The sequence below is a fragment of the Carassius auratus genome, chromosome 17, assembly GCF_003368295.1.
Source record: "Carassius auratus strain Wakin chromosome 17, ASM336829v1, whole genome shotgun sequence".
NCBI classification, from domain to species: domain Eukaryota; kingdom Metazoa; phylum Chordata; class Actinopteri; order Cypriniformes; family Cyprinidae; genus Carassius; species Carassius auratus.
Window position 1 is genome coordinate 26,803,089 of NC_039259.1, and position 25,305 is coordinate 26,828,393.

The 25,305-nt window shown below is 35.3% G+C and overlaps 1 protein-coding gene across 2 annotated transcripts; it reads right to left on the reverse strand.

Annotated features, from left to right (window-relative positions):
• Positions 1–1,405: 1,405 nt before the first annotated feature.
• On the reverse strand, positions 1,406–25,297 carry LOC113117775 (SAM and SH3 domain-containing protein 1-like). Of its 2 annotated transcripts, none has more exons than XM_026286690.1 (20): positions 25,209–25,297; positions 18,315–18,443; positions 17,581–17,628; positions 17,421–17,470; positions 15,897–15,934; positions 14,685–14,771; positions 14,482–14,594; positions 13,729–13,827; positions 11,295–11,415; positions 10,735–11,129; positions 10,129–10,203; positions 9,856–9,999; positions 9,415–9,547; positions 9,141–9,310; positions 8,860–9,069; positions 8,442–8,592; positions 7,188–7,319; positions 3,204–3,907; positions 2,121–2,252; positions 1,406–2,040 (listed from the first exon to the last, which is right to left on the reverse strand). In XM_026286690.1, exons 2-20 carry the CDS (start codon positions 18,357–18,359, stop codon positions 1,999–2,001), a joined length of 2,889 nt encoding a protein of 962 aa, XP_026142475.1. In that variant the 5' UTR covers positions 18,360–18,443; positions 25,209–25,297; the 3' UTR covers positions 1,406–1,998. The 2 variants fall into 2 exon arrangements, with proteins under 2 accessions (XP_026142475.1, XP_026142474.1); XM_026286689.1 differs by lacking the exon at positions 25,209–25,297 and adding an exon at positions 19,523–19,871.
• Between the last annotated feature and the right edge of the window lie 8 nt (positions 25,298–25,305).

A 25,305-nucleotide genomic window follows, 5' to 3' on the forward strand; every position in this document is an offset into this window, starting at 1 on the left:
AACGCACTTCAAAGAATAATTGCACTGCCCCGGCCCGGAGGACTATCATATACGATTAAGCTTTCAGGACCCTACCTTAAAGTAACCGTCTCAGACAGGCATATCTCGCGAGAATTGCATCGTGTGGTAGAAAGGCAAAGATGTGAATACCAAAACTGATTATTTTATGTTTTTAATCCACCACTTTCAAAGTTTATTATTATTATTATTTTAAATAACTTTACATAGAATTTAAAGGCAGGTGCCCATTTTTCAGGTATCACTGCTGAAGTACGTTCTGGGATATTTTTTTTTATTTAATTTTTGGTCTCAATGCGCCCCCTGGCGGCACAACGGGTGGGAACAACAACTTTTGTCACCCAGTGTATTTGCAAACAGCGCCACTGTTGTGTTTCTTTTACTGTCTATGGTTGTGCTGCTAACCATGGTAACTACTGTACTCATATTAAAAAAATTTATATTAGTACCTGCGCTTCAACAGTGCTTTAAAAATTCAAAAACGACAAGTGAAACTCCAATCCCCATGATGCTTTTGGATGATGATTTTTAAATAGGACAAACATAACGGTCTATCCTCGTCTCCAGAAGACATCTTTGTTAATGCAGCGGATCTTAGTAAGCTGATAGTAAATAAATGTGTTACCTAAATGTGCCCCTGCTTTAACATTCTGTAAAATGTATTTGAAATATTACAGTAGTATCTGCCAATGCACAGTGCTTGTTCTTTTTACCTTGAATAAATTTGTCTTTGATTTATTACAGTAATACTATCTGTACATGTTATAAATATTTTTAATCTGCATTGAGGGAATGGACAATGGACTTTATTCTTATTACTGGTATGGCAAGTGTAGGCATGATTTAATGTATATCCAGTTATTTTCACTTTAATGGAAATTAAAAGAAACCAGGAGCCTGATTTAAAAAAATAATTTTAGAAGCTAATTTTAGAAGAAAATTTAATATGGCACTTGGAGGCTTTTTCACCAGAATTATTCATATATATATATATATACATTTTGATATATTTACAACAGGAAATTAAAAAAATATCTTCATGGAACATGATCTTTACTTAATATCCTAATGATTTTTGGCATAAAAGAAAAATCTATAATTTTGACCCATACAATGTTTTTGCTTTATGAAACAGACAGTTCCAGTCCTTGATTCTGATTGGTTGAGCGGTGTTATGAATTCACTGTCAACCAAATAAACTACAAATATACCCATGCTACATTACATACTGTAATGAGTCACATATTATTATTTAAACCTATTATCTTACATTTCCAGCCTTTGCAAATTATGCATGCTAATTCTTAGAACTGTATGTAGTCAAATGACTAAACTATATGGAAATAAACGAATTAGGGCTTTTGACTTTACTAGTTTTTAAAACACATTTGTCTCTTAAAATCCATTTATAACCATCACAGTTCATTCACACCAACTTGCATTAGTCCATAAAATAACAGAACCCTTCAATATCTCATAACAGAAAGTTACAGATTAAAATAGGTATGATAAAGGTTACAAGAAAAAAATTCTATATTACAGAAGGAAATAAATATGCTTTGAAATCAGAACGTTAACAAAAATATAAGACAATGCAGCGTACAGAAAACATGCTTTTTTTTAGCTTGGGGAGATTTTGTAATATATATCAAATATTAATAATATACAAAAGTAAAAATACAAATGACGGTCTATCCAATATATCCAAAGCATATTACACAACAAATGTATGTGTTGCATTTAGACCATTACAGTTCAAAAACAAATCACTCATCAGTGACTTCATTCTAAACACAGCCACACATGAAAGTCAATCTATTTCAGTTTCTACAGTGCTGTCTAAACCCTAAAAGGACAGAAAAAGTCAGGTAAGGACAAACGCAAGCTGGATAAACATTCAGCCGATTCATCAGGAATCAGTTCAGTGTGCTTTCGATCATCTGTCGCTCTGTAAAGCTGCTCCCACACTTCTGAAATCCGTTATGGAATCACACATATCTCGGACAAACTTCTCAGTGGGATCTGTGAGATATGAAATAAAGTCAAAGTCAGACACATTTGTCCAGAACATCATGCTGCGAGTCTTCAGCAGATGAACTCACCGCTATACGATGCTGCTTCAGAAGCTGATGGACTCTCGTCTGATCCATCACAATGGCAATGTCACCCAAAGGTTTGTCCAGATCTTCAGAATATCTCTGGACTAGAGAGAACGGCACTCCATAACGGCCATGCTGAAAAACAGAAATGAAGAATATTAACTAGATTTGACATTTTTCTGAATAAAATTTGATCTTTGGCCATGCAAAACTAGTTTCTATAGAGCGTTTTTATTTTTTTGTGATGTTGTTGCAATCTTACTTAACCCTTTGGTGAAGTCAACAGGGTACACAAAATAAGCATAACTTAAAAAATATATATATTTTTATATTCTGCATATTTATTCTTTAGCATTTTGCATTTTGAGGGAAAGCCATGAGACTATTTTCAACATTTATTTAAAAAAAAAATAAATGTATAATATTATTTTTGGTTAATAAAGTGTGTTGGTAAAAAAATGGAACACAAGTATTTAAAATACAATATTTAAAATAATTTTTATTATATATCTACTTAGACAGACACAAAAACTTCTACCTCCCTAATTGCTCTGCTTTGATCATTTTTATTTCCCCCCATTCATTGGTAGTATTTTTTCTTTTAATGAAATGATTGTACTATATATTTAGTAATATTTTTTTATATTTTGTATTTTTAGGGTATTTAATGGTAACTGTTTTTGAATTATATAAATCATAGAAAAAATATTTAATCCTATTTTCGAATAACAGTTAATTACAGTAAACAACTATGGTGTTTAAGTTACAAAATATAAAACATTTAAATTTTTTCGCAGATGTTTTATAAACTTTATTACCCCTCAAAATTAATTTTCAGATTCGATTTTCATATTTTACATTATTATGGCAGTCCTTTTTGACTGTAAAGATCACTGTAAAGTGTGACTATTTTTAAGACCATCTAATGCATGTCCATATTTTTGTGTTCCTAAGTGTCACAAAAGTGAAGTTTTCTATCATTCTGATGAAGTACAAATTAAAAAAAAATAAGACCAAAGACATCATACACCATTTATCTTCAATGCCAATAAATCAAGTAAAAAAAGAAAAAAAAGGCAGACATACCTTGTCAGAATATGGCTCTTCTGTGAGATCGATGCCATCTGAGCACAACTTTTCCTCCACTAAAGTCTCAAAGCTAGATGTTTTTCCAGTGTGAACTTTCTTTGCAGGTCTGTAAATGAGCGATTTGGAGATCCTGGGAACTTCTGGACAGGAGTTTGACTCAGATACGCTTGTATGAACCTCCTTTCTACTGAATCCAGCATCAAAGCCCTTCGATGCCAGCAGAGGAAGAGGTTTTGGAGGAACTGGTGGTTTCATGCGCTGTGTGCTTGGAGGAACATCATCTACAGGCACCTCATCATACTCCACTGAGGACGGCTGAGCTCTGTTTCCAATCTCTTTAGACTCGCCAGGTGTGAGAAGATTCTCCTCAGTGCTGTCGTATGGCTGCTTTTTCTCAGGACTTTGCAGATGAAGTTCCTCTAGAGAGAAGTAAAGTTTCCTCAGCTCAGCTTGAGTGGACGGCTGATCAAGCGCACCACAGCTGCGACTCAGGAATCTTCCTCTGAGCACGCCATGGTTTCTCCTCAGATGAAGACTCTTGATGGAGTCGATCTGCAGTGGACGTGGACCGTCCTGTCTGGATCGTGGGTTCAACCTGCTGGAATGGCAGAGGGGTGTGATGGGAAACTCAGGGGAGGAGAGATGGCTGGACTCGAAGCCTGATGAGGACCTGCTTAAATGAGACGTCTTTTTGCCTTTGCCTACGAGAAGATTCATGTAAGAAGATGTGATTCAACATGACGGCAACACACAGGAAAAATATGAATTATACGTGTTTGGAACGAAACAACTGGAAATATAGATATTTTTAATTATGCACATCCATTCAGGGCTGAGTTTCCCAAAAGCTTTGTAAGCCTAAGAAGTTCGTAAAAACGACTGCATGACTGATCTTAATATTACGGTCTGTTTCCCAAAAGCATCGTAACTTAAGTAGCACTTGAAAATCATCGTAGAGTGCTCTGGAGTAATCATAAAACGCATTAAGTGCAATGTGATTATAATATAAGAATTTGATTGTGCTTTATTGTACACTTTATAACTCGTTTTCCTAATTTATTTTATTAATTTATAAATTAAATAATTAAAAAATTTTAATGACTGAAAAAAAAAACTAATTAAGAGAAGTAATGTAGGAAATGCTTCAAATCGTGAGGGGAAAAAAGTCAATTACTTGCTGAAATGCACGAAAACCAGCTTTGTATTAGACCGCGAGATAACGTGTTACTCTCTCTTTCTATATACTGTATATAAATAAATAATCTAAATAAATTTATGCATTTAGCAGATGCTTTTATCCAAAGCGACTTACAGTGCATTCAGGCTTCCATTTTTTTACCTAACATACAGTAAGTATATAAAGTATGTTATATATTATTAATTATGTAAAGTATAATATTGTACACTATAATATTATATAATATTGTATTGTATTACAGTGATTATATCCAAGTTGTCTGTCTGGAACGCAGAATTAGGTTAACATCAATAAACGATCGTGTATTACAACTAAGAGTCATTCAATAAGGTGACTTTCAGTGAATTTCAGCACTTGACAAACGGACAGCGACTCCTGAGTAGCACTTAAAGCACAGCTACGTGCGATTGCTTTACATGCATTGTTGGGAAACGCATGTGAAACAATAACGAACGATCGTAAAATTACTCGTAGAAAACGTTCTTAAGCGTTAAGATCAATCGTTATCGGAAAACCCAGCCCAGGTCTGGTGTCACTTTAAAAAATAAAAATAAATACTTTTAATCAGCAAAGGCACATTAAATCGTCAAAAGTAACAGTAAAAACATTTGTAATGTTGTAATAAATTGTACTATATATATATTTCTCGAACTGTAGTGCATTTATTTGAGAGAGATCATACAGCAAACTTGTGGAAAGTTTTGCATGCAAAGAGAAACTGGCATGTTATGCAAAGTGATGAAATATCTAGTTTACAAGAGAGCAGAACGTTCTGGATGGAAATGAACAGGAGCAGACAGGAAGAAGCAGGCGGTTCAGATGAGTAGATCAGAGAGTGTTTTATTCCACAGCTTGGTCAGTGACACAGACAGAGCTCAACCACCGACAGTCCTGCGACCCGTCAGAAGAGTTTCCCTCGGATCCATGTACACAGACCCTGTAGGCTTTTTAAAGCCACAGTTTCAAAAGAACATGTAAGTCATTTTGGATTAATCTCACAAAACGTGTCAAAGCATTTCAGGGTCATATATTATCCCAAAATCAGAGTTATATTATTCTTAGGAAAAACAAACACTCTTTTTAGGACCATTCTGAACTTTTAAGATTGCGAGATGTCGAGAATTAAACACAGTCCCTCTTTTAAAATAATCTCAAAATTACCGTAATGCAAAAAATAACTATAGAATGAATTAATTTTAATACAATAAATAAATGAATAATATATATATATATATATATATATATATATATAAAAAATAATATAATGATGCTTTGAAATATAAAATAAGTCTATATTAATACATATATAGTATAATCCCAAAATCATAAATTATATTTTGCTACAAGAACTGAACACTGTTTTTAGGACCATCGTGAACATTTTGCAATGTGAGACTGTCAGATTAAATTTTATATTCATTTTAATTTTGATGTAAAATAATATTACTAATATTAATATTGGTATAAATATATTTATGTATCTCAGATGCTGCTCTACTGCTTTTATAATTAAGAAAATTATATTTTAATGACAAGCACCATTTAAAATAACAGAAATTACACAAAAACTAATAACTAAAACATCTTGATGCATTACTGTAATTAGAGTTTGCACTTACGTATAAAAACAAACCCGGTTAACTTTAAAAGAGGCTTTTTCTTTAAAAAATTCAATGGAGTTTTGATGACACCCAGTGGCTGTTTGTTGTATAACGTCCTAAATAAAATCTCTCAGGAACCTCAATTTTTTTTAATATCAACTTCAAATTTGGAACATAACTTATTTAGACATAAGGCTTTCATTTTATAGCATTTTTTGGTTCAAAAATATTTATTTATTAAAATTATTTATTTTGTATAAAATAAAATAAAAATGGACCTAAATGGTTTCTAAACAGTAAATTTAAACTTCTTTAACTTTTTGATACTTTGATATTTTGAAATGATTCCACTTCTTCAATATTCTGCAGATTGTCTTCTAAAAAAAAAAAAAAAAAAAAGTCCAACTTTAGGTCTTAGGTCTTCCAAAGCGTCCATTAATTATAACAATTTAAGTTTGAATAGTGCACTTTCACTTCTATATTCAAAAATTGAGGTGGCACTTAAAGAGTTAAACAATATTTCATTTTGTATTTGGGGGGTGAAATACGTCCTGGACATGTTTTCATGAGATTCAATCTTTTAATTCAGACTGAATTTCTCAACACATTTTAATGTCATCAAAGCTCTGATTCTGTCTTTTCTCTTTACCCGTGAAGCTTAATTTGTACTGCAGATATATCTACATTAGTCTCATATGTTTGCATATCACAAATGATTTTCAGGCACATCTAAAGATATTGTGCAACATTATATAATTTTTACTAGAAAAATATACACACACACAAACAGCAATGTCTCGCAAGCACCAGCAAAAAACATAATGACATGTTCAACTCTTCACATTCTCAAGAGCATGTTAGGACTAGAATTATTCTGTTCGTCTAAACCAAAGCAAATGAATATTTATGTGAATATTATTTGATAATACTGATTCAGAACCAAACTTCCTCACTCTTTTGGCTCAACACAAATTCAGCAAGCGCAAAAAACGGCGGTTCTCGAATGGAAATGGCCTGAAGTGAAGTCACATGACGAGTAACTGATGCCGTGCCGTCTGAAACATGGATGAGAGATGCTGTGAAAGTCCCAGCGGAGGCAGAGAGAGGAATGGAAGCAGATCTGACTGGATCCATGCAGAGATCACAGACAGGAGGAAGAGGAGGGCTGGAGGCTGTCATTACCGTTCTCCAGGTTCTCACTGCTCTCGTAACAGCCCGAGTCCCGAGGAGAGTCCGCTGATGGCACGCCGCTCTCCGACAGAAGCTTCTCTTGGGAGTCTCCGGACGATCCGTCGCGCTCCGGGTCACTGTTACCTGCAGATCAAACCACAACAACATGTGTTTTCCTGTGGCTCAGTGGTAGAGCATTGCGTTAACAGTACAAAAAGTTGTGGGTTCAATTCCTAGGGAACACACTTGCTGGTAAAAATAAATATATAGCCTGAATACACTGCAAGTTGCTTTGGATAAAAGCATCTGCTAAATGCATAAATGTAACATAAGAACCATTTTCTTTGTTTTTTGTATAAAATTGAATGTGTCACATCTGGCCCTTAATGAATATTTACAATGCATATAAATCAAATTCATTTATTTACATGATGCATGATGCTTTCAAGCAATTAAAATAATCATTAATGATTTACCAAAGCACATGCTTGTTTTTCTTATTTTATGTCACAGATTTAACTGTAGCTAGAATTGTAGAATTTTTAGTGAATCATTTTTCAATTTGCATACGGTTTAGAAGTATTTAAATGAATAATAAAGATGAATATGGTAATATTATTATAGCAATTATTCCTTACTAGATTCCTAATCTCTATTTTGAGAAATTCACAAATTTTTGGTATTTATAAATATTTATATTATAATGTTTACCATTACAGATAAATAGTAATTGTATAAGATTTTTGAATCTTTTGGGTATCTATTTGATCTGAAAACACAATAAGAACAGTAATATTGTAAAATATTATTACGATTTAAAATTAGTGCTTTCTATTTGAATATATATTTTAAAATGAAAATTATTTCTGTGATCAAAGCTGAATTTTCAGCATCATTACTCCAGTCTTTAGTGTAAAATGATCCTTCAGAAATTATATTTTATTAATTATCTTTTGTAACATTATAAATGTCACAATTGCCCCCCCAAATAAATAAATCTAGCCTAAATTGTAAATGGAAGTATAAGATTTATAGAAAGCCCTTTATAATCAATACAACTACCAATATCTTTTAGTGACTTTTTGTGACCCATTATTAAAACAGTGAGAAGAGTAATCTCAGTATGTGTGTGTGTGTGTGTGTGTGTGTGTAAGTGAATGTGTGAATAAGTGAGTGAGTGTATGTGTCTGTGTGTGTGTGTGTGTGTGTGTGAGTGAATGAGTGAGTGAGTGAGTGTGTGTGTGTGTGTGTGTGTGTGTCTCTCACTGTCACACTCCTGCAGCAGCTCGACGGCGGTGAGCAGCACGGCTCTGTGTTGAGGATCTCTGATGTTCAGCTCGTCCAGATCTTCCTCCTCCAACAGTTTAAACGTGTCCAGATCCTCATACCCATTGAACAGGAACGTGGGCATGTGTTCCTGCGGGACAGACAACCAGGCTTATGATCATTAACTCAAACTAAACTCAGTTTTGTTGCTGAAATAAAAAAAACCTCTCCATTAATGCTTTTTTTTTATTATACATATTTAACTTACAAATAGTATAATTTATAATAGTATGTTTGTAATATTAAAATAATACTGTGGTACACTTTGTAATAATAAATACAATACTATACCATTAAAATATTGCATCAAAAAGTGTCATAATTATGCAGTTAATTGAACAGAGTGTTATTGCGTTACTTTGAGATTGATGCGCTCCAGAAGCTCCTCCACAGAGGTCGGTTTAGGAGGGTGACTTTTCCTCCTCTTCTTCACACTGCGTTTGGGTTTCTCCTCTTCCTCGTTCAGCACGTCCACGTAGATGAACTTAAACGTTCCCACTTTGTTGCTGAGGAGCCCCATCCACGTGCCCATGGGCGGCTTACTGATGATGTCGATCAGATCTCCTCTCTGGAAGAGCAAACACACGCTACAGACACAGAGCAACGGTCAGTTGATTTCTGAGAGACCAGGCGTCTGACCTTGAGTTTGAGGGAGTCGGTGTCATACGGGCTCGGGGTGAAGTCTGTGTGGACCAGCGCTCGGCCACAGAAAGGTCCTCTGTACGGAAGCTCGTCTTCATCAGCGTCCTCTGATTTCACACTCTCACGGTTACTGGTGGACGAGTCTGTGGTGCTGACCGTCTGACCGCCTGCAAAACAGCTCCTGCTTTACTGACACTGACCATCAACAACCTGGGATATATTTGTTTACTATATCGTGTCTGATATTTTCAGATAAAGCAGATAAACTCACTCATGGAGCTCTGTCCGCTGAGGGAGCTCCTCAAACTCTCCACCGATCCTCCGGCCTTGAGTTTGGGTTTCTCCAGAGAGTCTGTGTCCGAATGAGGAGACTGTGGGCTGCTGGGAGCTCGGCTCGGGCTCGACTGAGAGTCACAGAGAAAAACAACACACTGAAATCAATTCAACTGCCAAAAGAGGGCGCCAGATGCTTACAAATGAAGCTGTGTTTAAAGGGTTAATATGTCATTTTGTTCTAACATTAGTGTTGTTTTTGCTTGGTAGATCAAAAATGGCTAATTCTTTTTATCTGGGGCAGTCAGCAAGTGCTTCTCATAATTAGTAATTTACAAATTACTGTCTTTGCAAGTTCAGCATGACAAATTGGCTATATTTTCCAGTCTTTCCAGTGTCTTGCATTATGAATTCGAATTCATCTATATCAAACAATCACCTGCTCCGATGGAGAGCAATTATATTTCTTGGATATGCGTTTCCTCATGGTCTCTTTAACAGATTTCACCTTCTTCCCCAGAGAGACACGGGAAGGTGTTGGAGATCTGGACGCGTCTCTCATGCTGATATCACCGTTTTCATTCTGGAGGACAGAAAAAACATTATGCATCTTAATCTTCTCAAATGATAAGGATGGCATGGAATAAGTCTGTCATAAATATATCTGAACAGATTTTATGAATTATTTTGCACATTTACAATGTGTCCTTACTGTGGGCTCGCAGCCGCTGTTGCTCATGTAAACAGATCGGCTTGTGAGATCAAATCCTCCAAAGCTGCAGGTCCTCTGTGACACAACAAGAGTTAATGAAGCACTATATGGATCAAGTTATGTCTCTACATTGAAATCCTGCCATACAATTTACACTTTCATTGAATAAATACTTCCTCACACAAAGTTATCATATGACAAGGTTTTTGTTATTTTGGTGCTTGACGTCCTCCTGGGACAAATAAAATAAAATAAAATAAAATAAAATAAAATAAAATAAAATAAAATAAAATAAAATAAAATAAATCAGGTTATAGTTTGCTTCAGATAAACAAATAAACACAAAACAAATCAAATACAAGCACTGCAATATATAAAACAAAAATATAACAAAATATAGAAAATTTGAAAATGAATGAAATGAAATAAAATAAAATATGGAATGATAAAATACACATAAATAAAATCATAAAATATATATGTACAAAAAGAAAATAATATACAAAATAATAACAATAATAACAAAAATAAATAAAAAAACAAACAAAAAAACAAAATAAAATAAAATAAAATAAAATAAAATAAAATAGCAGTGGTAGCACTCACTCCATGGTAGTTAGAAGGGCTCAGGGCTCGTCTCATCTCCCCATCCGTCACGGAGCGGGACAACCTGTGCTCGACCTCACCGTCTGCCTCAGAGAAGGAGGATCCGCTGCCTGCGTCCAGCCCAGAAACTGCTCCGCCGGGTCCCATCATGGGCTCCAGACCCTGACTGCTGCTGGACTTACTGAAAACCATGAAGAGCTTGTGGCTGCTGTAGGTGTCTAAGCTGCTGGAGGAGGGAGACGTGGTCAGACTGTCCGAGTCTCTGTCCAGAGACAGCTGTTTATGAAGCACGGAGCTCAGACCATCACCCTGGGACACGGCCAGACGCTTGTGCACCCCAGAGTACAGAGAGACGCCCTCCTCGCCCGACTGAAGCACTTCAGGACTCACAGGGTCTGGAGGGGAAAACATAAAATCTTAGTTGATCCCATTCATTTTTTTTAATACACATACCTGATTTCAGTGTGAACAATTCATCTTTGCAAATTCTAGTTTTTTCTAGGCTTTGTAATCCTTCATCAAATGAAGCTGGAGGTTTATGAAATACATTCACCCCTTACCAATTGAGCCTTGTTTTTTGGCCTCGTCAATTCTAATGAGCTTCTTTCTCACACGTCGAGTTGAATTGACAAGTTTATGAAGTCGACGAAAGGTGACGGACTCTTCCAGCTCATCTTCAGACTGTATGGGATCAGGAAGAGAAAACTGGTTACTACTGATGTAAACACAGTAAAATAAAATATTACCAAAACAAAATAAATATATATTGAAACAGAAAACTATATAAAAGAGTCAAATATAAAATATTAAAACATAAAAATCATAAAAAAGACAGTAAAATATTTTTTTTTTAGCAAATGGCTTACCACTGATAAACACACAGAAAAATAAAAATAAAATAAAAACTAAATAATACAAAATATTAAAATATCAATAACAAACATAAAACAAAACAATGTAAAATACAGAATAAAATAATATAAAACAAAAATAATCAAACAAATGAAAATAAAACATTAGATGCATTCAAATAACAAAAGAAAAAAGAAAAGAAAATATAAGAAAATAAAAGTTTATACCATATACAAGGTAAAAGGTCCATTCAGAGACTTTACATGTAATGGAAAGTATTTTGACTCATTATTGACCACATACTTTCAGTGGTCTTCAGCGTATGGTAAACCAAAAATCCCCCGTATGGAAACTATAAAAATAGATGACTTGTGAACTGAATAGAAAGACTCTCAATCTCTTCAACTTCAACAGCTACAGTATCTCGTCCCGCAGCGCTTGTGCTCCAGACAGGACTGATTCTTCAGATCAGAAGTGATCAGACACACCGTTTTCAGCTACTAGACCATAACACAGGTGAAGAAATCCCACAGTCACACTCTCAGCCACATCTAGAGACCAGAATATCACAGAGACAGAGGGCGCAGGACTCATTTCTAGCTTATTTTCAGCAGGTGGAGCAGCCTGTATTTCTCAGAATCATCTGTTTTAACAGCAGACAGCTGCGAGCCCAGAAACCACATGCAGAAGAGACAGACACATCTCAACTATAATTACCCCATCATTTACAGTTAACACTTATAATACAGAATAGCACGTGTCTGACAGCAGGTGCGGCTCTCGCCACACTTCAGACCCATAAAACATCACAGGACCTGAAATAAACCAGGGGAAATGTCAAATCCAGTCAGTGTGAGACCATTAGAGTCTGAGCGTTTGCTAAAGTCTGCTATAAACGACTCTTGTGTGAGAGTCTTAGAACTGAAGTATTTCAGCGGGTGGGATGTTACGCAACTGGCATCTGTAAAATTCAAGCAGAGAAAGTCAAACTATTGTCATCGATGAAAACACTGTAATAACTGCTCATATTTTGGACGTGTTGGGAAACATGTCTCAGCATGTTGAATTCCTCACATAAAAGCTTTTATTCAGCAAGGTTGAATTAAATTGATCAAAAATGTCAGTAAAGGGATTTTATGATGTCATAAAAGTTTTCTATTTTAAATAAATGCTGTTCTTTTGAACTTTCCGTATCCAAAAAAAAAAAAAATTCACAGTTCCAGAAAACAGGAAGCAGCACAATTCAATTTCTCAATTTTACTGTTTTTACTGTATTTTTCATCAAATAAATGCAGCCTCTGTGAGCATAAGAGACTTGAGTTTAAAAATAAAATCATAGTATTAATAAGGTGCATTTGAAAATGGATGGTATGTGCATGCACAAAACACATGTTATTACCATGCAATATCATAACATTATTCAATAAGTGACATTATATGCTGAAATTCAGTTTAAATATCCACAAACAAGTTTGTGACCTAAAGCTTGGTAAAGAGGAACATTATGATATATTTCACAAAATAAACATCCAGACTAGATTTATTATTAACATGTCATTCTGGTTTCCACACATGCTCTAGAGCAGCTGAATGCATTGCATCTGGCTCTTTCAATGTGCATCTATAGGATTTCTTTCATTAAATGCTGTAAGATTTAACCTTTATTAAATGCTGCAGGACGATGCAGATGCAAACATTTTTCTGCAGGCAAAAAATGCATAAACAGTGGCTCTGTCCAGTGGAACTGGTGGAATGGATCCTGCATCCGAGAGCCTTAATCACACAATCCCTGCACAAAAGAGCTGTGGGCCGCTGAAGAGAGCGCAGCCCTGCATTCAACCGGCCAAAAATGCACAATGGGGGGGTTACAGCATTAAGGGGATGAATGGGACCCCGCCTGGAGGCCCAGAGGGGCCGGGGATCACATCTAGGACATGACGGGGGGATGGAGGGGTGACAAATTCCACGGGCCGCAGTGAAAACCCTGCAGGGAGTGTCTGTAGACAGAAGATCCGCCAATAAACAAGTTCATCACAACAAACACGGCTAATGGATATTCAGGTCTTCCACTTGGCTTTGAGGGACCTGGATTGTCAAGAGAAGCTGTCATTAGCAAACGCAGAAAGTGACTGGGAAACTTACGTTACAGTAGGATTCGGTCATGGAGGGACTGGGTGTGTTTGTCCAGTCGGTCGTGTCCACGCTGTTGGACTGCTTGTTCTGCGCTTCATACTCTTTCAGCTGAGGGATCGGGGAAAAAAACATCCTCAGTGGTGGACAGTTACAAAGTTACTAGCTACAGTAACAAACCAGAGCTGTTTAAGCCTTTTGAAATACTTCAATTACATTTGTGGTCAAATATTACAATAATTATACAATTATAATTAACGTACATGCATCTTTCACACCACTGTAACAGATATTAAACTAGTTTGTTTGCACAGTGTTGTTTTAAAATGTGCATCATGCTTCATGTGTCAGTACATTGTATATTATTTGTTACCGCATATTTAAACAATTTTTGTTTTCCTTAATTCTTCTAAAAATATATGGTATACTTTTTTTCCACACCTGAATTATCAGCACTTTAACTTAATATTTTAGTACAGTATACTGAAGTTTTGGTAATAAAACAAAGTTTGCTTGTATGCAAATCAATACATATTAAAAAGGCAGCCTGACTAATCTGACTGGTGCTGAATAAAATAAATAATAAAGTTTAATGATCAGTACTTTTTACTCTTAATAATCAGGAATGTTTTTACTTTTGACACTGAGTACTTATTTTGAAGTAATATTTTATATTTAATCTTTTGAACTGCTTGATTTGTGGACTTGGTCCTTCACTAATGCATCAGATTAGGGAAGTAAAAAAGGTTGTGAACTCATTCGTACCCGAGCCAGAGCCTCCTCCACTGTGATCATCTTCTCCTTCACCATCATCATCAGCTGGATGCGTTCTTCATCACTCATCGTGATCTCACTGGCCACGAAGCCCAGGTCCTCTCCTGTGAACCAGAGGTCAAAGGTCATGTGTATTATATAAAGCAGTATTTTATAAGTTCAAATGGAATTGAGATTAGAAATGGGTGAGGAACCTTTCGGTGTCGCTCGAACGCTCCCTTTCTGTGCCTTGCGGAAGTTTTGCCAGAACGATTTGTTTTTCTTTCTGTCCCATTTTCCTGCTGTTAGAAACAGTTTTAAACTCAGTGTATGTCTGAAGAGGTATTTCTTGAGATATAGAGTCAAAGAAATAGGAATAAATAACATTTGAAGATATATTCAGTAGGGATGTAACGATTCACTCAACTCACGATTTGATTCATGATTTTGATTTCATGATTCGATTCACAATTAATTTTTTTACAAAATGAGATTTAAGACAAATAAATTAAACGTATCCTTTTATTATTGCTTGGATAAAATAATGCTTATTTCTTTGTGAAATTGAAATATAACACTATAATAATATACTAATATAGAACTTACATATCATTGCTCTTTTGTTGGTTTTGATCGTCTCTATTGTCCTCATTTGTAAGTCGCTTTGGATAAAGCATCTGCTAAATGACTAAATTTAAATATAATGTAAATGTAAATAACAAAACTAAACTGAAATTTTAAAACAAGCCCCAAATCAAATAAAAAATATCTGCATGAAACAGAAACAGCAGACGTGGCGCTTAAAGCGTTTCATTGGTTACCGCTGTAAACAAAGCAGCTCTGCACTTATGAACTTTAATATGCTTTATACAAAGGCAAGATTAAAAAAAGACCATCTAAACTTTTCTAAAGACAGTTAGTTCCCCTCAGACATGTATTCATATAAACTCCTACCCCTAAATTAATAGCGATTTGTTTAACATCTCAACCGATTTGAATTGTCACATATTTTAATCAAATTTGAATCGTTACATCCCTGATATTCAAATAGAAAAGTAGATTACTAGATTTGACTGTATTTTTGATCATATAATGCAGTCTTTCGACCTCAAACTCTTGTAATGTAATAATAAATAAAAAAAATAATACTAAAGGAAAAACTGCGTTAAAAGTGTTTAAATAATCATGAAGTTGAGATGTGGAGAAAACAGTCAATAATGAGTAGGTATTGACCAATGAATCACCATGAATTCATAAGATTTTCTAAATCAAAAGAAAACTAAAATATTATGAAAATGTTCATTAGAAAATTGTACATTCACTCTTGACTTTTCCAGGCCTTGAAATCACTATTTATACTCCCACTGACAGTGTGAACCCTGATTTGACTCATTTTTATACAATCAAACAAACAATACAGTACTAACCAGATCCGTCTTCAGAGCTGGACTTGTTCATTGATTGCCTGCAAGAAGAAATTAAAACACAAATGCAAATGCAAACTCCAGCAAAAGCGTCTCCATCAAAACATGCTCACACCGTGTCTCATCTCACTTGCTCTCCCATATTATTCTCTTCATTTTCAGCACCTATCCATTGATTTGTAGTAATGTGTCTGTGTGCTAGCTGCAGGGCAGTGGATTCGACTCTGTCTGTCAGAGCACATAGAGACCCATGCTGCTGTCGGCTGTTACACCACACCTCACTGCAACAATGGAGGCTTTTTCACGCACCGGAGGGGTTTTAGAGCGACAGAGCGCTCACATGGCCAGTGAATTCCTCTCCCTCTCTCTTTATGTGTCTTTCTCTCAGCTGACGCATGCCTCTGATGTTAGCATGCACCCGAGCTCTCAGGTAGAGCAACGTAGGGCAGATATATGAGAAAATGTATTTTACCCCCGCATGTTCAGTACAACAATTATTAGTAATGATACTATCAATAAGCATGTGGTATGTGAATATTCTACTGTTCAAAAGTTTGGGATTAACAAGATTTTATAAAGTTTTTGTTCTTTTGCTCAACAAGGCTGCATTCATTTGATCAAAAATACAGTAACAAATATTACAATTCATGTACAAAATATATTTTTTTATATTGTACTATATTTTAAAATTTATTTTTTTGATGCAAAGCTGAATTTCACATGATGAAATGTTACATTATCCTTAAAAAATCATTGTAATATGCTGATTTGCTATAAAAAAAATTCAAAATAATGTTCAAAAGAACATTATAAATGTCTTTACTGTCACTTTTGATCAATCTATTGCATCCATGATGAATACATGTTTTAATTTCTTTAAAAATAAATACTGATTCCAAACTTTTGAGCAGTAGTGTATATAACGTACAATTTTGTCTACTCTAATTACTATGAATTATTTTTTAAGCTATTTATTAAATTTAAAAAAGCAATAAACTTTCAAAGGCATTACAATAATTTGATCATTTTTAATTATGGTAGAATAATTGTATGTGGTCTTTTTTTGGTTTATTGTTTATTTCACAATAGCTTTGACCGTAGCTCATCCACAAGAATCTGTTTTATATTGTTTTGTTTCATGAATCAGTTGAAATTGGGAATTCTGAAACTAAATTGACTCGTGCATTACGTGTATTAACATGCTGATGGTGGCGATTCAGATTATATCTCATCCGGTGCACAATGGAAGGAAGGAAACGGAGAAATGAAGAATTAAGAGGTCAATAGGAAATGCATGCATCATCCCCAATATCCCGGATGCGTTTCATTGTTGTCGAGTAACTCTCAGACCTTCTGTGTCTCATTTAAGTACGTCTAGGAATTCAAAATACCCCATTTCTGGTTATCAGATCAGTTCTAATGGAATCTTAAACATCGGTGACTAGAAAGTCCCTTAGTCCTGTTCTTGGAAGAAGAATTTGCAAAGACTGGATGAGAAATACTAAAAATGCAGAAACGCACACATACCTTCTCTCCACCTCAGGTGTGGACACGGCGCTAGACAGACCCAGCGACTCCTGGGAGGACAAATGAAGACATTTCAGACTCTTAACAACAAATAAAGATGACACTATTGGTGTCTTTCCAATAAAAGCACAGCTTCCTGGACGGGTCATTCATAACCCACCTGGATTTCCAGCCGCAGCTGAAGGGATGTTGTTGATTCAGCCTTTCCCTGAGAAACAGTCATACAGCGGATTAAATGACAAACTCTTCACTCCTTATTCTGTGATAACTGTTATCTAGCTGAACCAAATGACACATCTAAACATCATTTTCATTGTGGAACTTCTTGCTCTTTTGAAATATTAGGCTACTTGAAAAGTTTTGTTTTTGGAAAAATTGTAAACACTTTTATTCAGCAATGAAGCACTGAATTCGGTAACATTTACAGTACCGGTAAATACATTTGACCAAAAAAATGTTTTATTTCAAATAAAAGCTGCCATTTTTAACGTTCTATTCATTAAAAAAATCCAGAAAGAATAAATTGCATCATGGTTTGCACAAAAATGTATTATTAATTAATAATAAGAAACATTATTTTGAGCAGCAAATCAGCTATGAGAATGATTTCTGAAGATCATGTGACTCTGAAGACTGGAGGAATGATGCTGAAAATACAACTGCGCATCACAGGAATAAATTATACTTTAAATATATTCAAATAGAAAATCATTTTAAATCATAAGACTATTTCACAACATCACTCTTTTTCTGTATTGTTCATCAAACAAATGCAGACTGACTTTCAAAAACATTAGCCAATCTCAAACTTTTTAACAGTAGCGTAAGTGGACTCCACTGAAAAAGAAACATACAATACGGCGTAAATAGAGGCTCATGTGAGGTTTGTTTTACCGTCTCTGCTTCTTGAGTGACTCTGCGTTTGCGTAACTCCTCCATTCGGTCACACACTTCGCTGTAGGACGTGCTGTAATACTCTGAATACTCTTGGGCCAGATCCTCGATGTTAGCCAGAGAGCCATCCTACAACACACACAAACAATAAAACCATTATCTGCAGCCTGAAAACAGCAGTGAAGAGAAAACTGTGACGTATATCCAGTGCTCAGACCAAACAACACTGGAAAGAGCAGGCTTGGGCCTTTGAAAGCTGCTTCAGATAGACTCAATCAACCTCCATGGATGTGGTTATGATGTGTGTATTGATGTTCTGGCTGGTCAGGAGAAATCAGCTTTCGCTCAGCATGTCTTCCTGCTATTGTAAGACACACTGAGACGTGACCTCTCTTGTTTACTCACTGGAGACCCAGAGGGCAAAGCATCATCTCAAGATCTGCAAGCTCATCTCCTAAAAATTTCCCCTTGAATATTTTTAATACACTGAAGTTTTAGTCAACTATGTCACCATATAAACATGATCCACTATACACTTTGCTGGTGATGGGAAAGGTTTGGGATGCAGGGATTCCAGCAAAATGATAAGAACCTGCTTTAAAGCAGACAAATAAATAGGGAGCATTTTCACTAAGTTAAATGATGTGACAACAATGTTAAATAATTATACTGTATATACTTCCAGTACAAAATCCCTCGGTTGGTTAGAATTGCTTATAAAATGACTCATGGGACAAACAAAACACACTTGACATTTACAAAGCTGCTTGGTCTTATTTTTTATATTATTCAAGTGAACTGTCATCAACATATCAAGTATCACATCCCCAGGCTTAAAATTAAATAACAAATAAAATGTGGCATTAAACACAAAGTAAATCCATATGCTTTCACTAAATATTATACAAAGACAAAATAAAAAACTAATCTAAAAATACTAATGCTTAAAAACCTAAAAAGAACTTAAATAGATATACAGTATAAATAGACACTAAACATCCACACAATAATACTGATATTTACAAGAATAAATAAGTAAGCAAGTTAGTAAGTAAATAATAAAATAAAATAGAATAGAATAAAATAAAATAGAATAAAATAGAATAAAATAAATAGAATAAAATAAAATAGAAAATAAAATAAAATAGAATAGAACAGAATAAAAATCCCTTTCTGGATGATACCAAAATAAAAATTCCCAAGCTTACCAAGATATTCATGAGGTCTGTCCATACATGTGAAAAACTGTCAGGTGGGCTCAAATCCCCACAAATTTCTTGATCAGTGTTTGCTTCACTATCCATAGTCAAAATTATAATCTACTGCTCCAAATATAAAACTGGGTTTTAAAGACACATCCTCACAGACAACGATAAAGCCAAAATGATGTTCATCCCGTCTTCAAATGAGAAAAACATAATGCACCACTCATGGGTAAAATATTAAAGAGAAAGTATAGCAATCCGAAACACTCCTGCTGTCCAACAATAACATGCACAAATATATATAACAGCCAGTTAGAATCAAACGGCATGAGATCCAGCACTCATATAAACAGCAGTCAATGAAACGGATTTAAAACAGAACAGAGCTGAGAGACGAGAACTATATAACTGGCTTTTAATACGGTCCAGTTGGAGTGCAGAAAGCCCTGAAGGATCCCGGGAGCGCACCTGTGTGTTGATGGCTGATGATTACAGACACTGAGCAGTTTATTGAGTCTGATTAATATTCACAGACCGAGCTGCGCTGTGCTGGAGGAAGTGACACGTCCAAAGACTGACTTGGCTCAGATTTACACACATCAATGAGCCATTCAACAGCCAGACCGCCTCGGAGGACATCAACAAGAAGAGTCATTATAAAAACAAACACAACAAGCTAAATAAGACGAGCATGAGATGAGCTTTAACTGATAAATAGTCTATATGTTAAGCATACAGTCATTTATTAGCACTGCTTCCAGTATCAATATGATTATCGTTCATGCTTGAATGAATACTAAGTTATTTGACAAAAGGACAAGAGGTTTTTATGCCGTTACTACTCTATGTGAACAGACTTTTGATTTTAACCACTTTACATGACTCACCCTAACAACCACAAAGCAATGCACTAAAGACTCAGAAAACCTTAGAAGTAACTACACAGCATTAGCTGATCACCTTAGCAACCGCTTAGAAATTCCCTGGCAACCAAACACAACAACCTAGCAACAAAAGTTGACAAACAACACTCGCATATTATTATTATAGTTTTTATTAATATTTGGAATTTGTTTCGTTTGCAATTTAATTTCCCCTAATTAGTAATTTTGTCTTTTTTATTTTATTTTACCTTTTTGTTAATCTATTAACCTAATATATATTTCTATATACCTTTATTCATTTTTATTTCAGTTTTTGCTACCTCATGTTTAACTAAAAAGAACATTAGAAATGCTGCCTTAGTAACTAAAACAAAATAAAATTCGTACAGTTTTATTTTAGTTCATATTTTTTAAGCATTGAAAATGGATGCTCTGCAGTGAATGGGTGCCGTCAGAATGAGAGTCCGAACAGCTGATTAAAACATCACAATAATCCACAAGTAATCCACACCAAACTGTGAAAACAGAATCATCATTATGGTGTTTTAACTTTATTTTTCAGCTTGTGAATGATGCTTTAAAAACACATTAATGATGGATTTCTTTATGACAAACATTCAGCTTTTTCTTCACATGATGTTAACTGATGGACTGGAGTCCTGTGGATTACTTGTGGATTATTGTGATGTTTTTATCAGCTGTTTGGACTCTCATTCTGACGGCACCCATTCACTGTAGAGGATCCATTGGTGAGCAAGTGATACATATTTCAAATTTTCAAATTATGATGAAAAAAAAAACCATCATCTAGATCTTGGTTGGCCTACGAATGAGAACATTTTCAGCAAATCTTAATTTTTGGGTGAACTATTTCTTTAAACAATATAAATTTCTTGTTAAAATGAAAATTTGGATGGTAAGATCTTGCAATACATCAACCACCTCCTCTAATAACATCAATACAATAAGATCAGGTGCACCTTGACGACACACATATCGAAGCACTCGGTTTAAGACACTCATTCTGCTCCATTATAGTCATGCTGTGGTTTGTTTCTGTATTCTCACAGACACAATCTAAAAATAGAGCATCCGCTGTGAAACTCAGACCCACTGTTTGTATTTCTTTTTCCACAGTCCTCCAGAAATTTATGAAAATACATGGGAGATCTATTTTCAAATAATCAAGGATGTCGTGGTTTAGACAGCTAAACTGCAATTTGCTAAAAATGGCTCAAAATGCAGTGTCGTCTTCAAGAAAACGCTGTTATTTAATATGGACAGAGGCAGAGGAGATCAGAGGCACAGAATAGATTCTTATACTCGTGAGACGCTTCCTTCATCCGGCTGAAAACATGCACATTCCTCCACAGGGGTCTCGTGGTCACGCTCTCTGTGACTGGCTTGACTGTCCATGAAGAGAGAACCATTCACTTGTTAAGTGACATGCCCTCCAGTCAAAGCTGTGTGAAATCTGCCCACTTTTCATTGGTTAAGAAAACCAGCGATGCTGAAGAGAAAAGGCTGATCTGAGCTGCCCAACACAGCCTGCCTGTGATAAACACTTCATTATGATCCAATCACATGATCTGCTGGCTGTCTCTTATGCGCAGCCATTTCACTGCATGCAATAGTAATTCTCAAGCCATTAAAATGAGTTATGAAGCATTTATGCATTGAAGCCACACGTACTGTATGTGTGCATACATTGACCATAGCCACATATGAATTATGCATGGAAATCAACTACCAAGAGTCAAAGAGAGAAACTCTCACAAAGCTTATGAACATGTCCCGGTCTTGTAAAAATGTAAATATTAGAATTTATAATTAATTATATAATAATATAAGTATAATTTATAATTATAATCTAATATTTATATAACACATATTATGTATTTTAATTATTAATGTATTAATTATATTTAAGTTTAAATTTTAAATTCTAAATATTATATATAATAATATAATATAATGTGTGTGTGTGTGTGAGTATATATATATACACACACACACACACGCACACACACACACACACACACACACACACACACACACACACACACACACAAACACACATTTATTTATTAAATATTAATAAATTTGACACTTATACATAATCCAAGAATTTATGTTAATCACCAAGAAATGAATTCCTTCTTCAGAACATTAATGCAAATCTGAACATAAAAGCACCAACCAGTACAGATTATTCATTCAACCTTACACCAAACTCCTCCAGCCACCAGCGGGACATGAGCATGACATTTTAGTTAACAGGGTTTTAAATGAGGTACAATGTCACACCTCTCTGGACAGAATGAGAGCGTGTGAGCGGCTCGAGGGTCTCAGCGTGTGTGGAGATGACGCAGCTCATTTATCTCCTCCTCTCCGTGGAGCCGGTCAAACGGGAGACGACTGCACCTCCTCATTAACCGGGGACCCTGGGCATGATGAATGGGATGAGGGGAATATCAGAGCAGCTGTAATGGCTCTAATTCCCCGGGTTATCTGACAGCAGGACTGGAAGAGAAGCCCAGGGTCACGCCACATTCACCTCAATTAGTTTTCAACAGCTCCTGGGAGACGATATCTCAGAGAGGAATGGCTGTCGCATTAATTACATATCATACAGGCCCGCTGCCAAACTCAGCTACCTGAGGACGGCTATTTTTAAAGCAATGTCCAGGTGAATAGAGTAAAAAAAATATTGCATCATCATACAGTTCTTTCCCAGTTGGTTGATTAAAAAAGATTCCAAACATTTTTGGAATTACAAGCTTTCTGGAATGTTATATTTAAATATACAAATAAGGTATTATCTAATAATATAAGCACTTATTTGCATTTATTTTCATAATAGAAATCTGAGGACTGAATAAAGCCAGGTTCAAAAATACTTGTTGATATATTAGAGTAGGGATTTTTTATATTGTTTTTTTTTTTTATCAATCATTAAGTCGAAAAATACTGTCAATGGTAAGAAAAAAATAACTTTCACCATGCTTTTATGAAACAAAATGTATAAAAATCAGGTGAATAGTATATGACTTAACCTCTCTGTAAAACCCTTCAGAATCAAACTGTAAAAATGTAATTAATTAAAATCCATACTTCAATTAGTTTAACAGGTTAAATGCAACAGGATAAACATTTAAAAGTGTATTTTGGATGTTATCTTTCCATTATAGTCTGAAGCAACATGCTACTGTATGTAAAGTCCCAAAATCTAGCGCATGAAAAGCAATGCTTTTGTCTGAAGCATAAGGAATTATATTGAATAAACACATTTTCTAAACCAGATTTTTGTCATCACAATGATGTTTTTTAGCACAGTGCTATATGCAGTCACCAGGACATTGACGTTTCTTATTCATACTTATTTTTGGCCTGGTGTATGATCAAATGAGGTGCAGACGTACACACAAGTCATATCTATAGACCAGAAGCTCACATAGACTTAAACATGGACACATTAGAAACCACAAAGCAACACCTGGGTACTACTCAGAACAGCCAAGCTTCTAGGCAGGAACTTTTACAAGTATGATTTTCTTTAACAAGATGTTCAAAATCCAGCTTCTCAAATGCACACATTTGCACAACACAGCTATAAAGCAGCGGGACACGTTCTGGCACCAGGAAACAGGAAATGACACAAGCAGGACTTCTCCAGGATACATTTCAGCTGCATCACTGTCACTGATTAGCCCACGCACAAATGTGGAGCGCAAACGTCTTGAAAGTTTCTAAATCATGACTCCGCTATGCAGCTGGAGACCTTTCCGAGCGTGTGAGGAATTTTGGGTTACTCTCGCTTTGTCTGCGGGATTCAGTGAACGTGCTGAAACGCTTAAACCAGAGAGCTTCTTTAATCAAGTACATATGCTCCAATCTGTTCCTGTGTGTTTCGCAGCCACTTCCTGTCTTTAGTTCCCACACATCCTACATTTCAGCATGTTAAAACCTACATATTATTCCCTCCATTCTCATTTCATTGCAAACTTTAATTCATCATGTTCAGAAAAAGAGAGAAGAGCAAATAATATGTTGACTTTGAAGGTCAATTGGCAAACTTTTAATTTACAGTAATAAAAAAAGACTCATTTTGCAATCTTGTCTTATAAATTGGACGTTCCCACAGTTTGTGGTGTTCAGGATCTGAGCGAGAACAACCGAATGAATGACAACACCTCCTAAACCATAATTAAAGCCAGATAAACTTGGACTCTCAGATTAAACAGAGCAGAACGGGGCTAGTCGTCACATGGGACGTTCTCCGAAATCGTTTTATTCACTCTTGTCAAGATGATGCAAGTTGTTGTATGTTTTAAATGTTAGAAATGGGTCAGCGCTGGAAATAAACAGATGCCAGAAGGAAAAAAAAAACAATGAAACATTCTTACCCAAATACAGGTTTTAAAAAAAGTAAGAGACCAATGGGAATTTAGTATTTAAATACATGTAAGAAAACAAGACCAGTAGGAATTCTGTATGCAAATACTAACATTCTAATGTAAGTCAGTAGGAGGTTTTCAAACTTCAATTTATTAAAAACATAAAGGACCAAAGCGAGACAGAAAAAAAAGCTTAGGCAGAAAAATAATTACAGAATTTTAAAGTTTAAAACATGCTAACCTGAAAGTCTGAGCAGCATCAGTGAAGAGATCTTAAACTATTGACAACACATTCATTTTCACATATTCAAGTCTAATAACTCATCTAAAGCATCATGACCATTAGAACATGTCTATTTACAAGTTCCATTGGAGAAAGACAACCCCCCACTGAAAAGTCACACTCACCACTGTTTGAGTCGAACATGTGCTCCTCAGTCCTCGACAGGCATGTCTGAAGCTCAGTTTGACTGCTGAAACTTTCCCTGGACGCTCAGAGAACAAT

Coding starts and splice junctions, on each gene's coding strand:
- LOC113117775 (XM_026286689.1), bottom strand. CDS start 19,618: ATGGATAGTGAAGCAAACACTGATCAAGAAATTTGTGGGGATTTGAGC. Junction 10,000..10,128: donor ACAGCGGCTGCGAGCCCACA/GTAAGGACACAT, acceptor TCTGTCCTCCAG/AATGAAAACGGTGATATCAG. Junction 3,908..7,187: donor CAGTGAGAACCTGGAGAACG/GTAATGACAGCC, acceptor ATCTTCTCGTAG/GCAAAGGCAAAAAGACGTCT.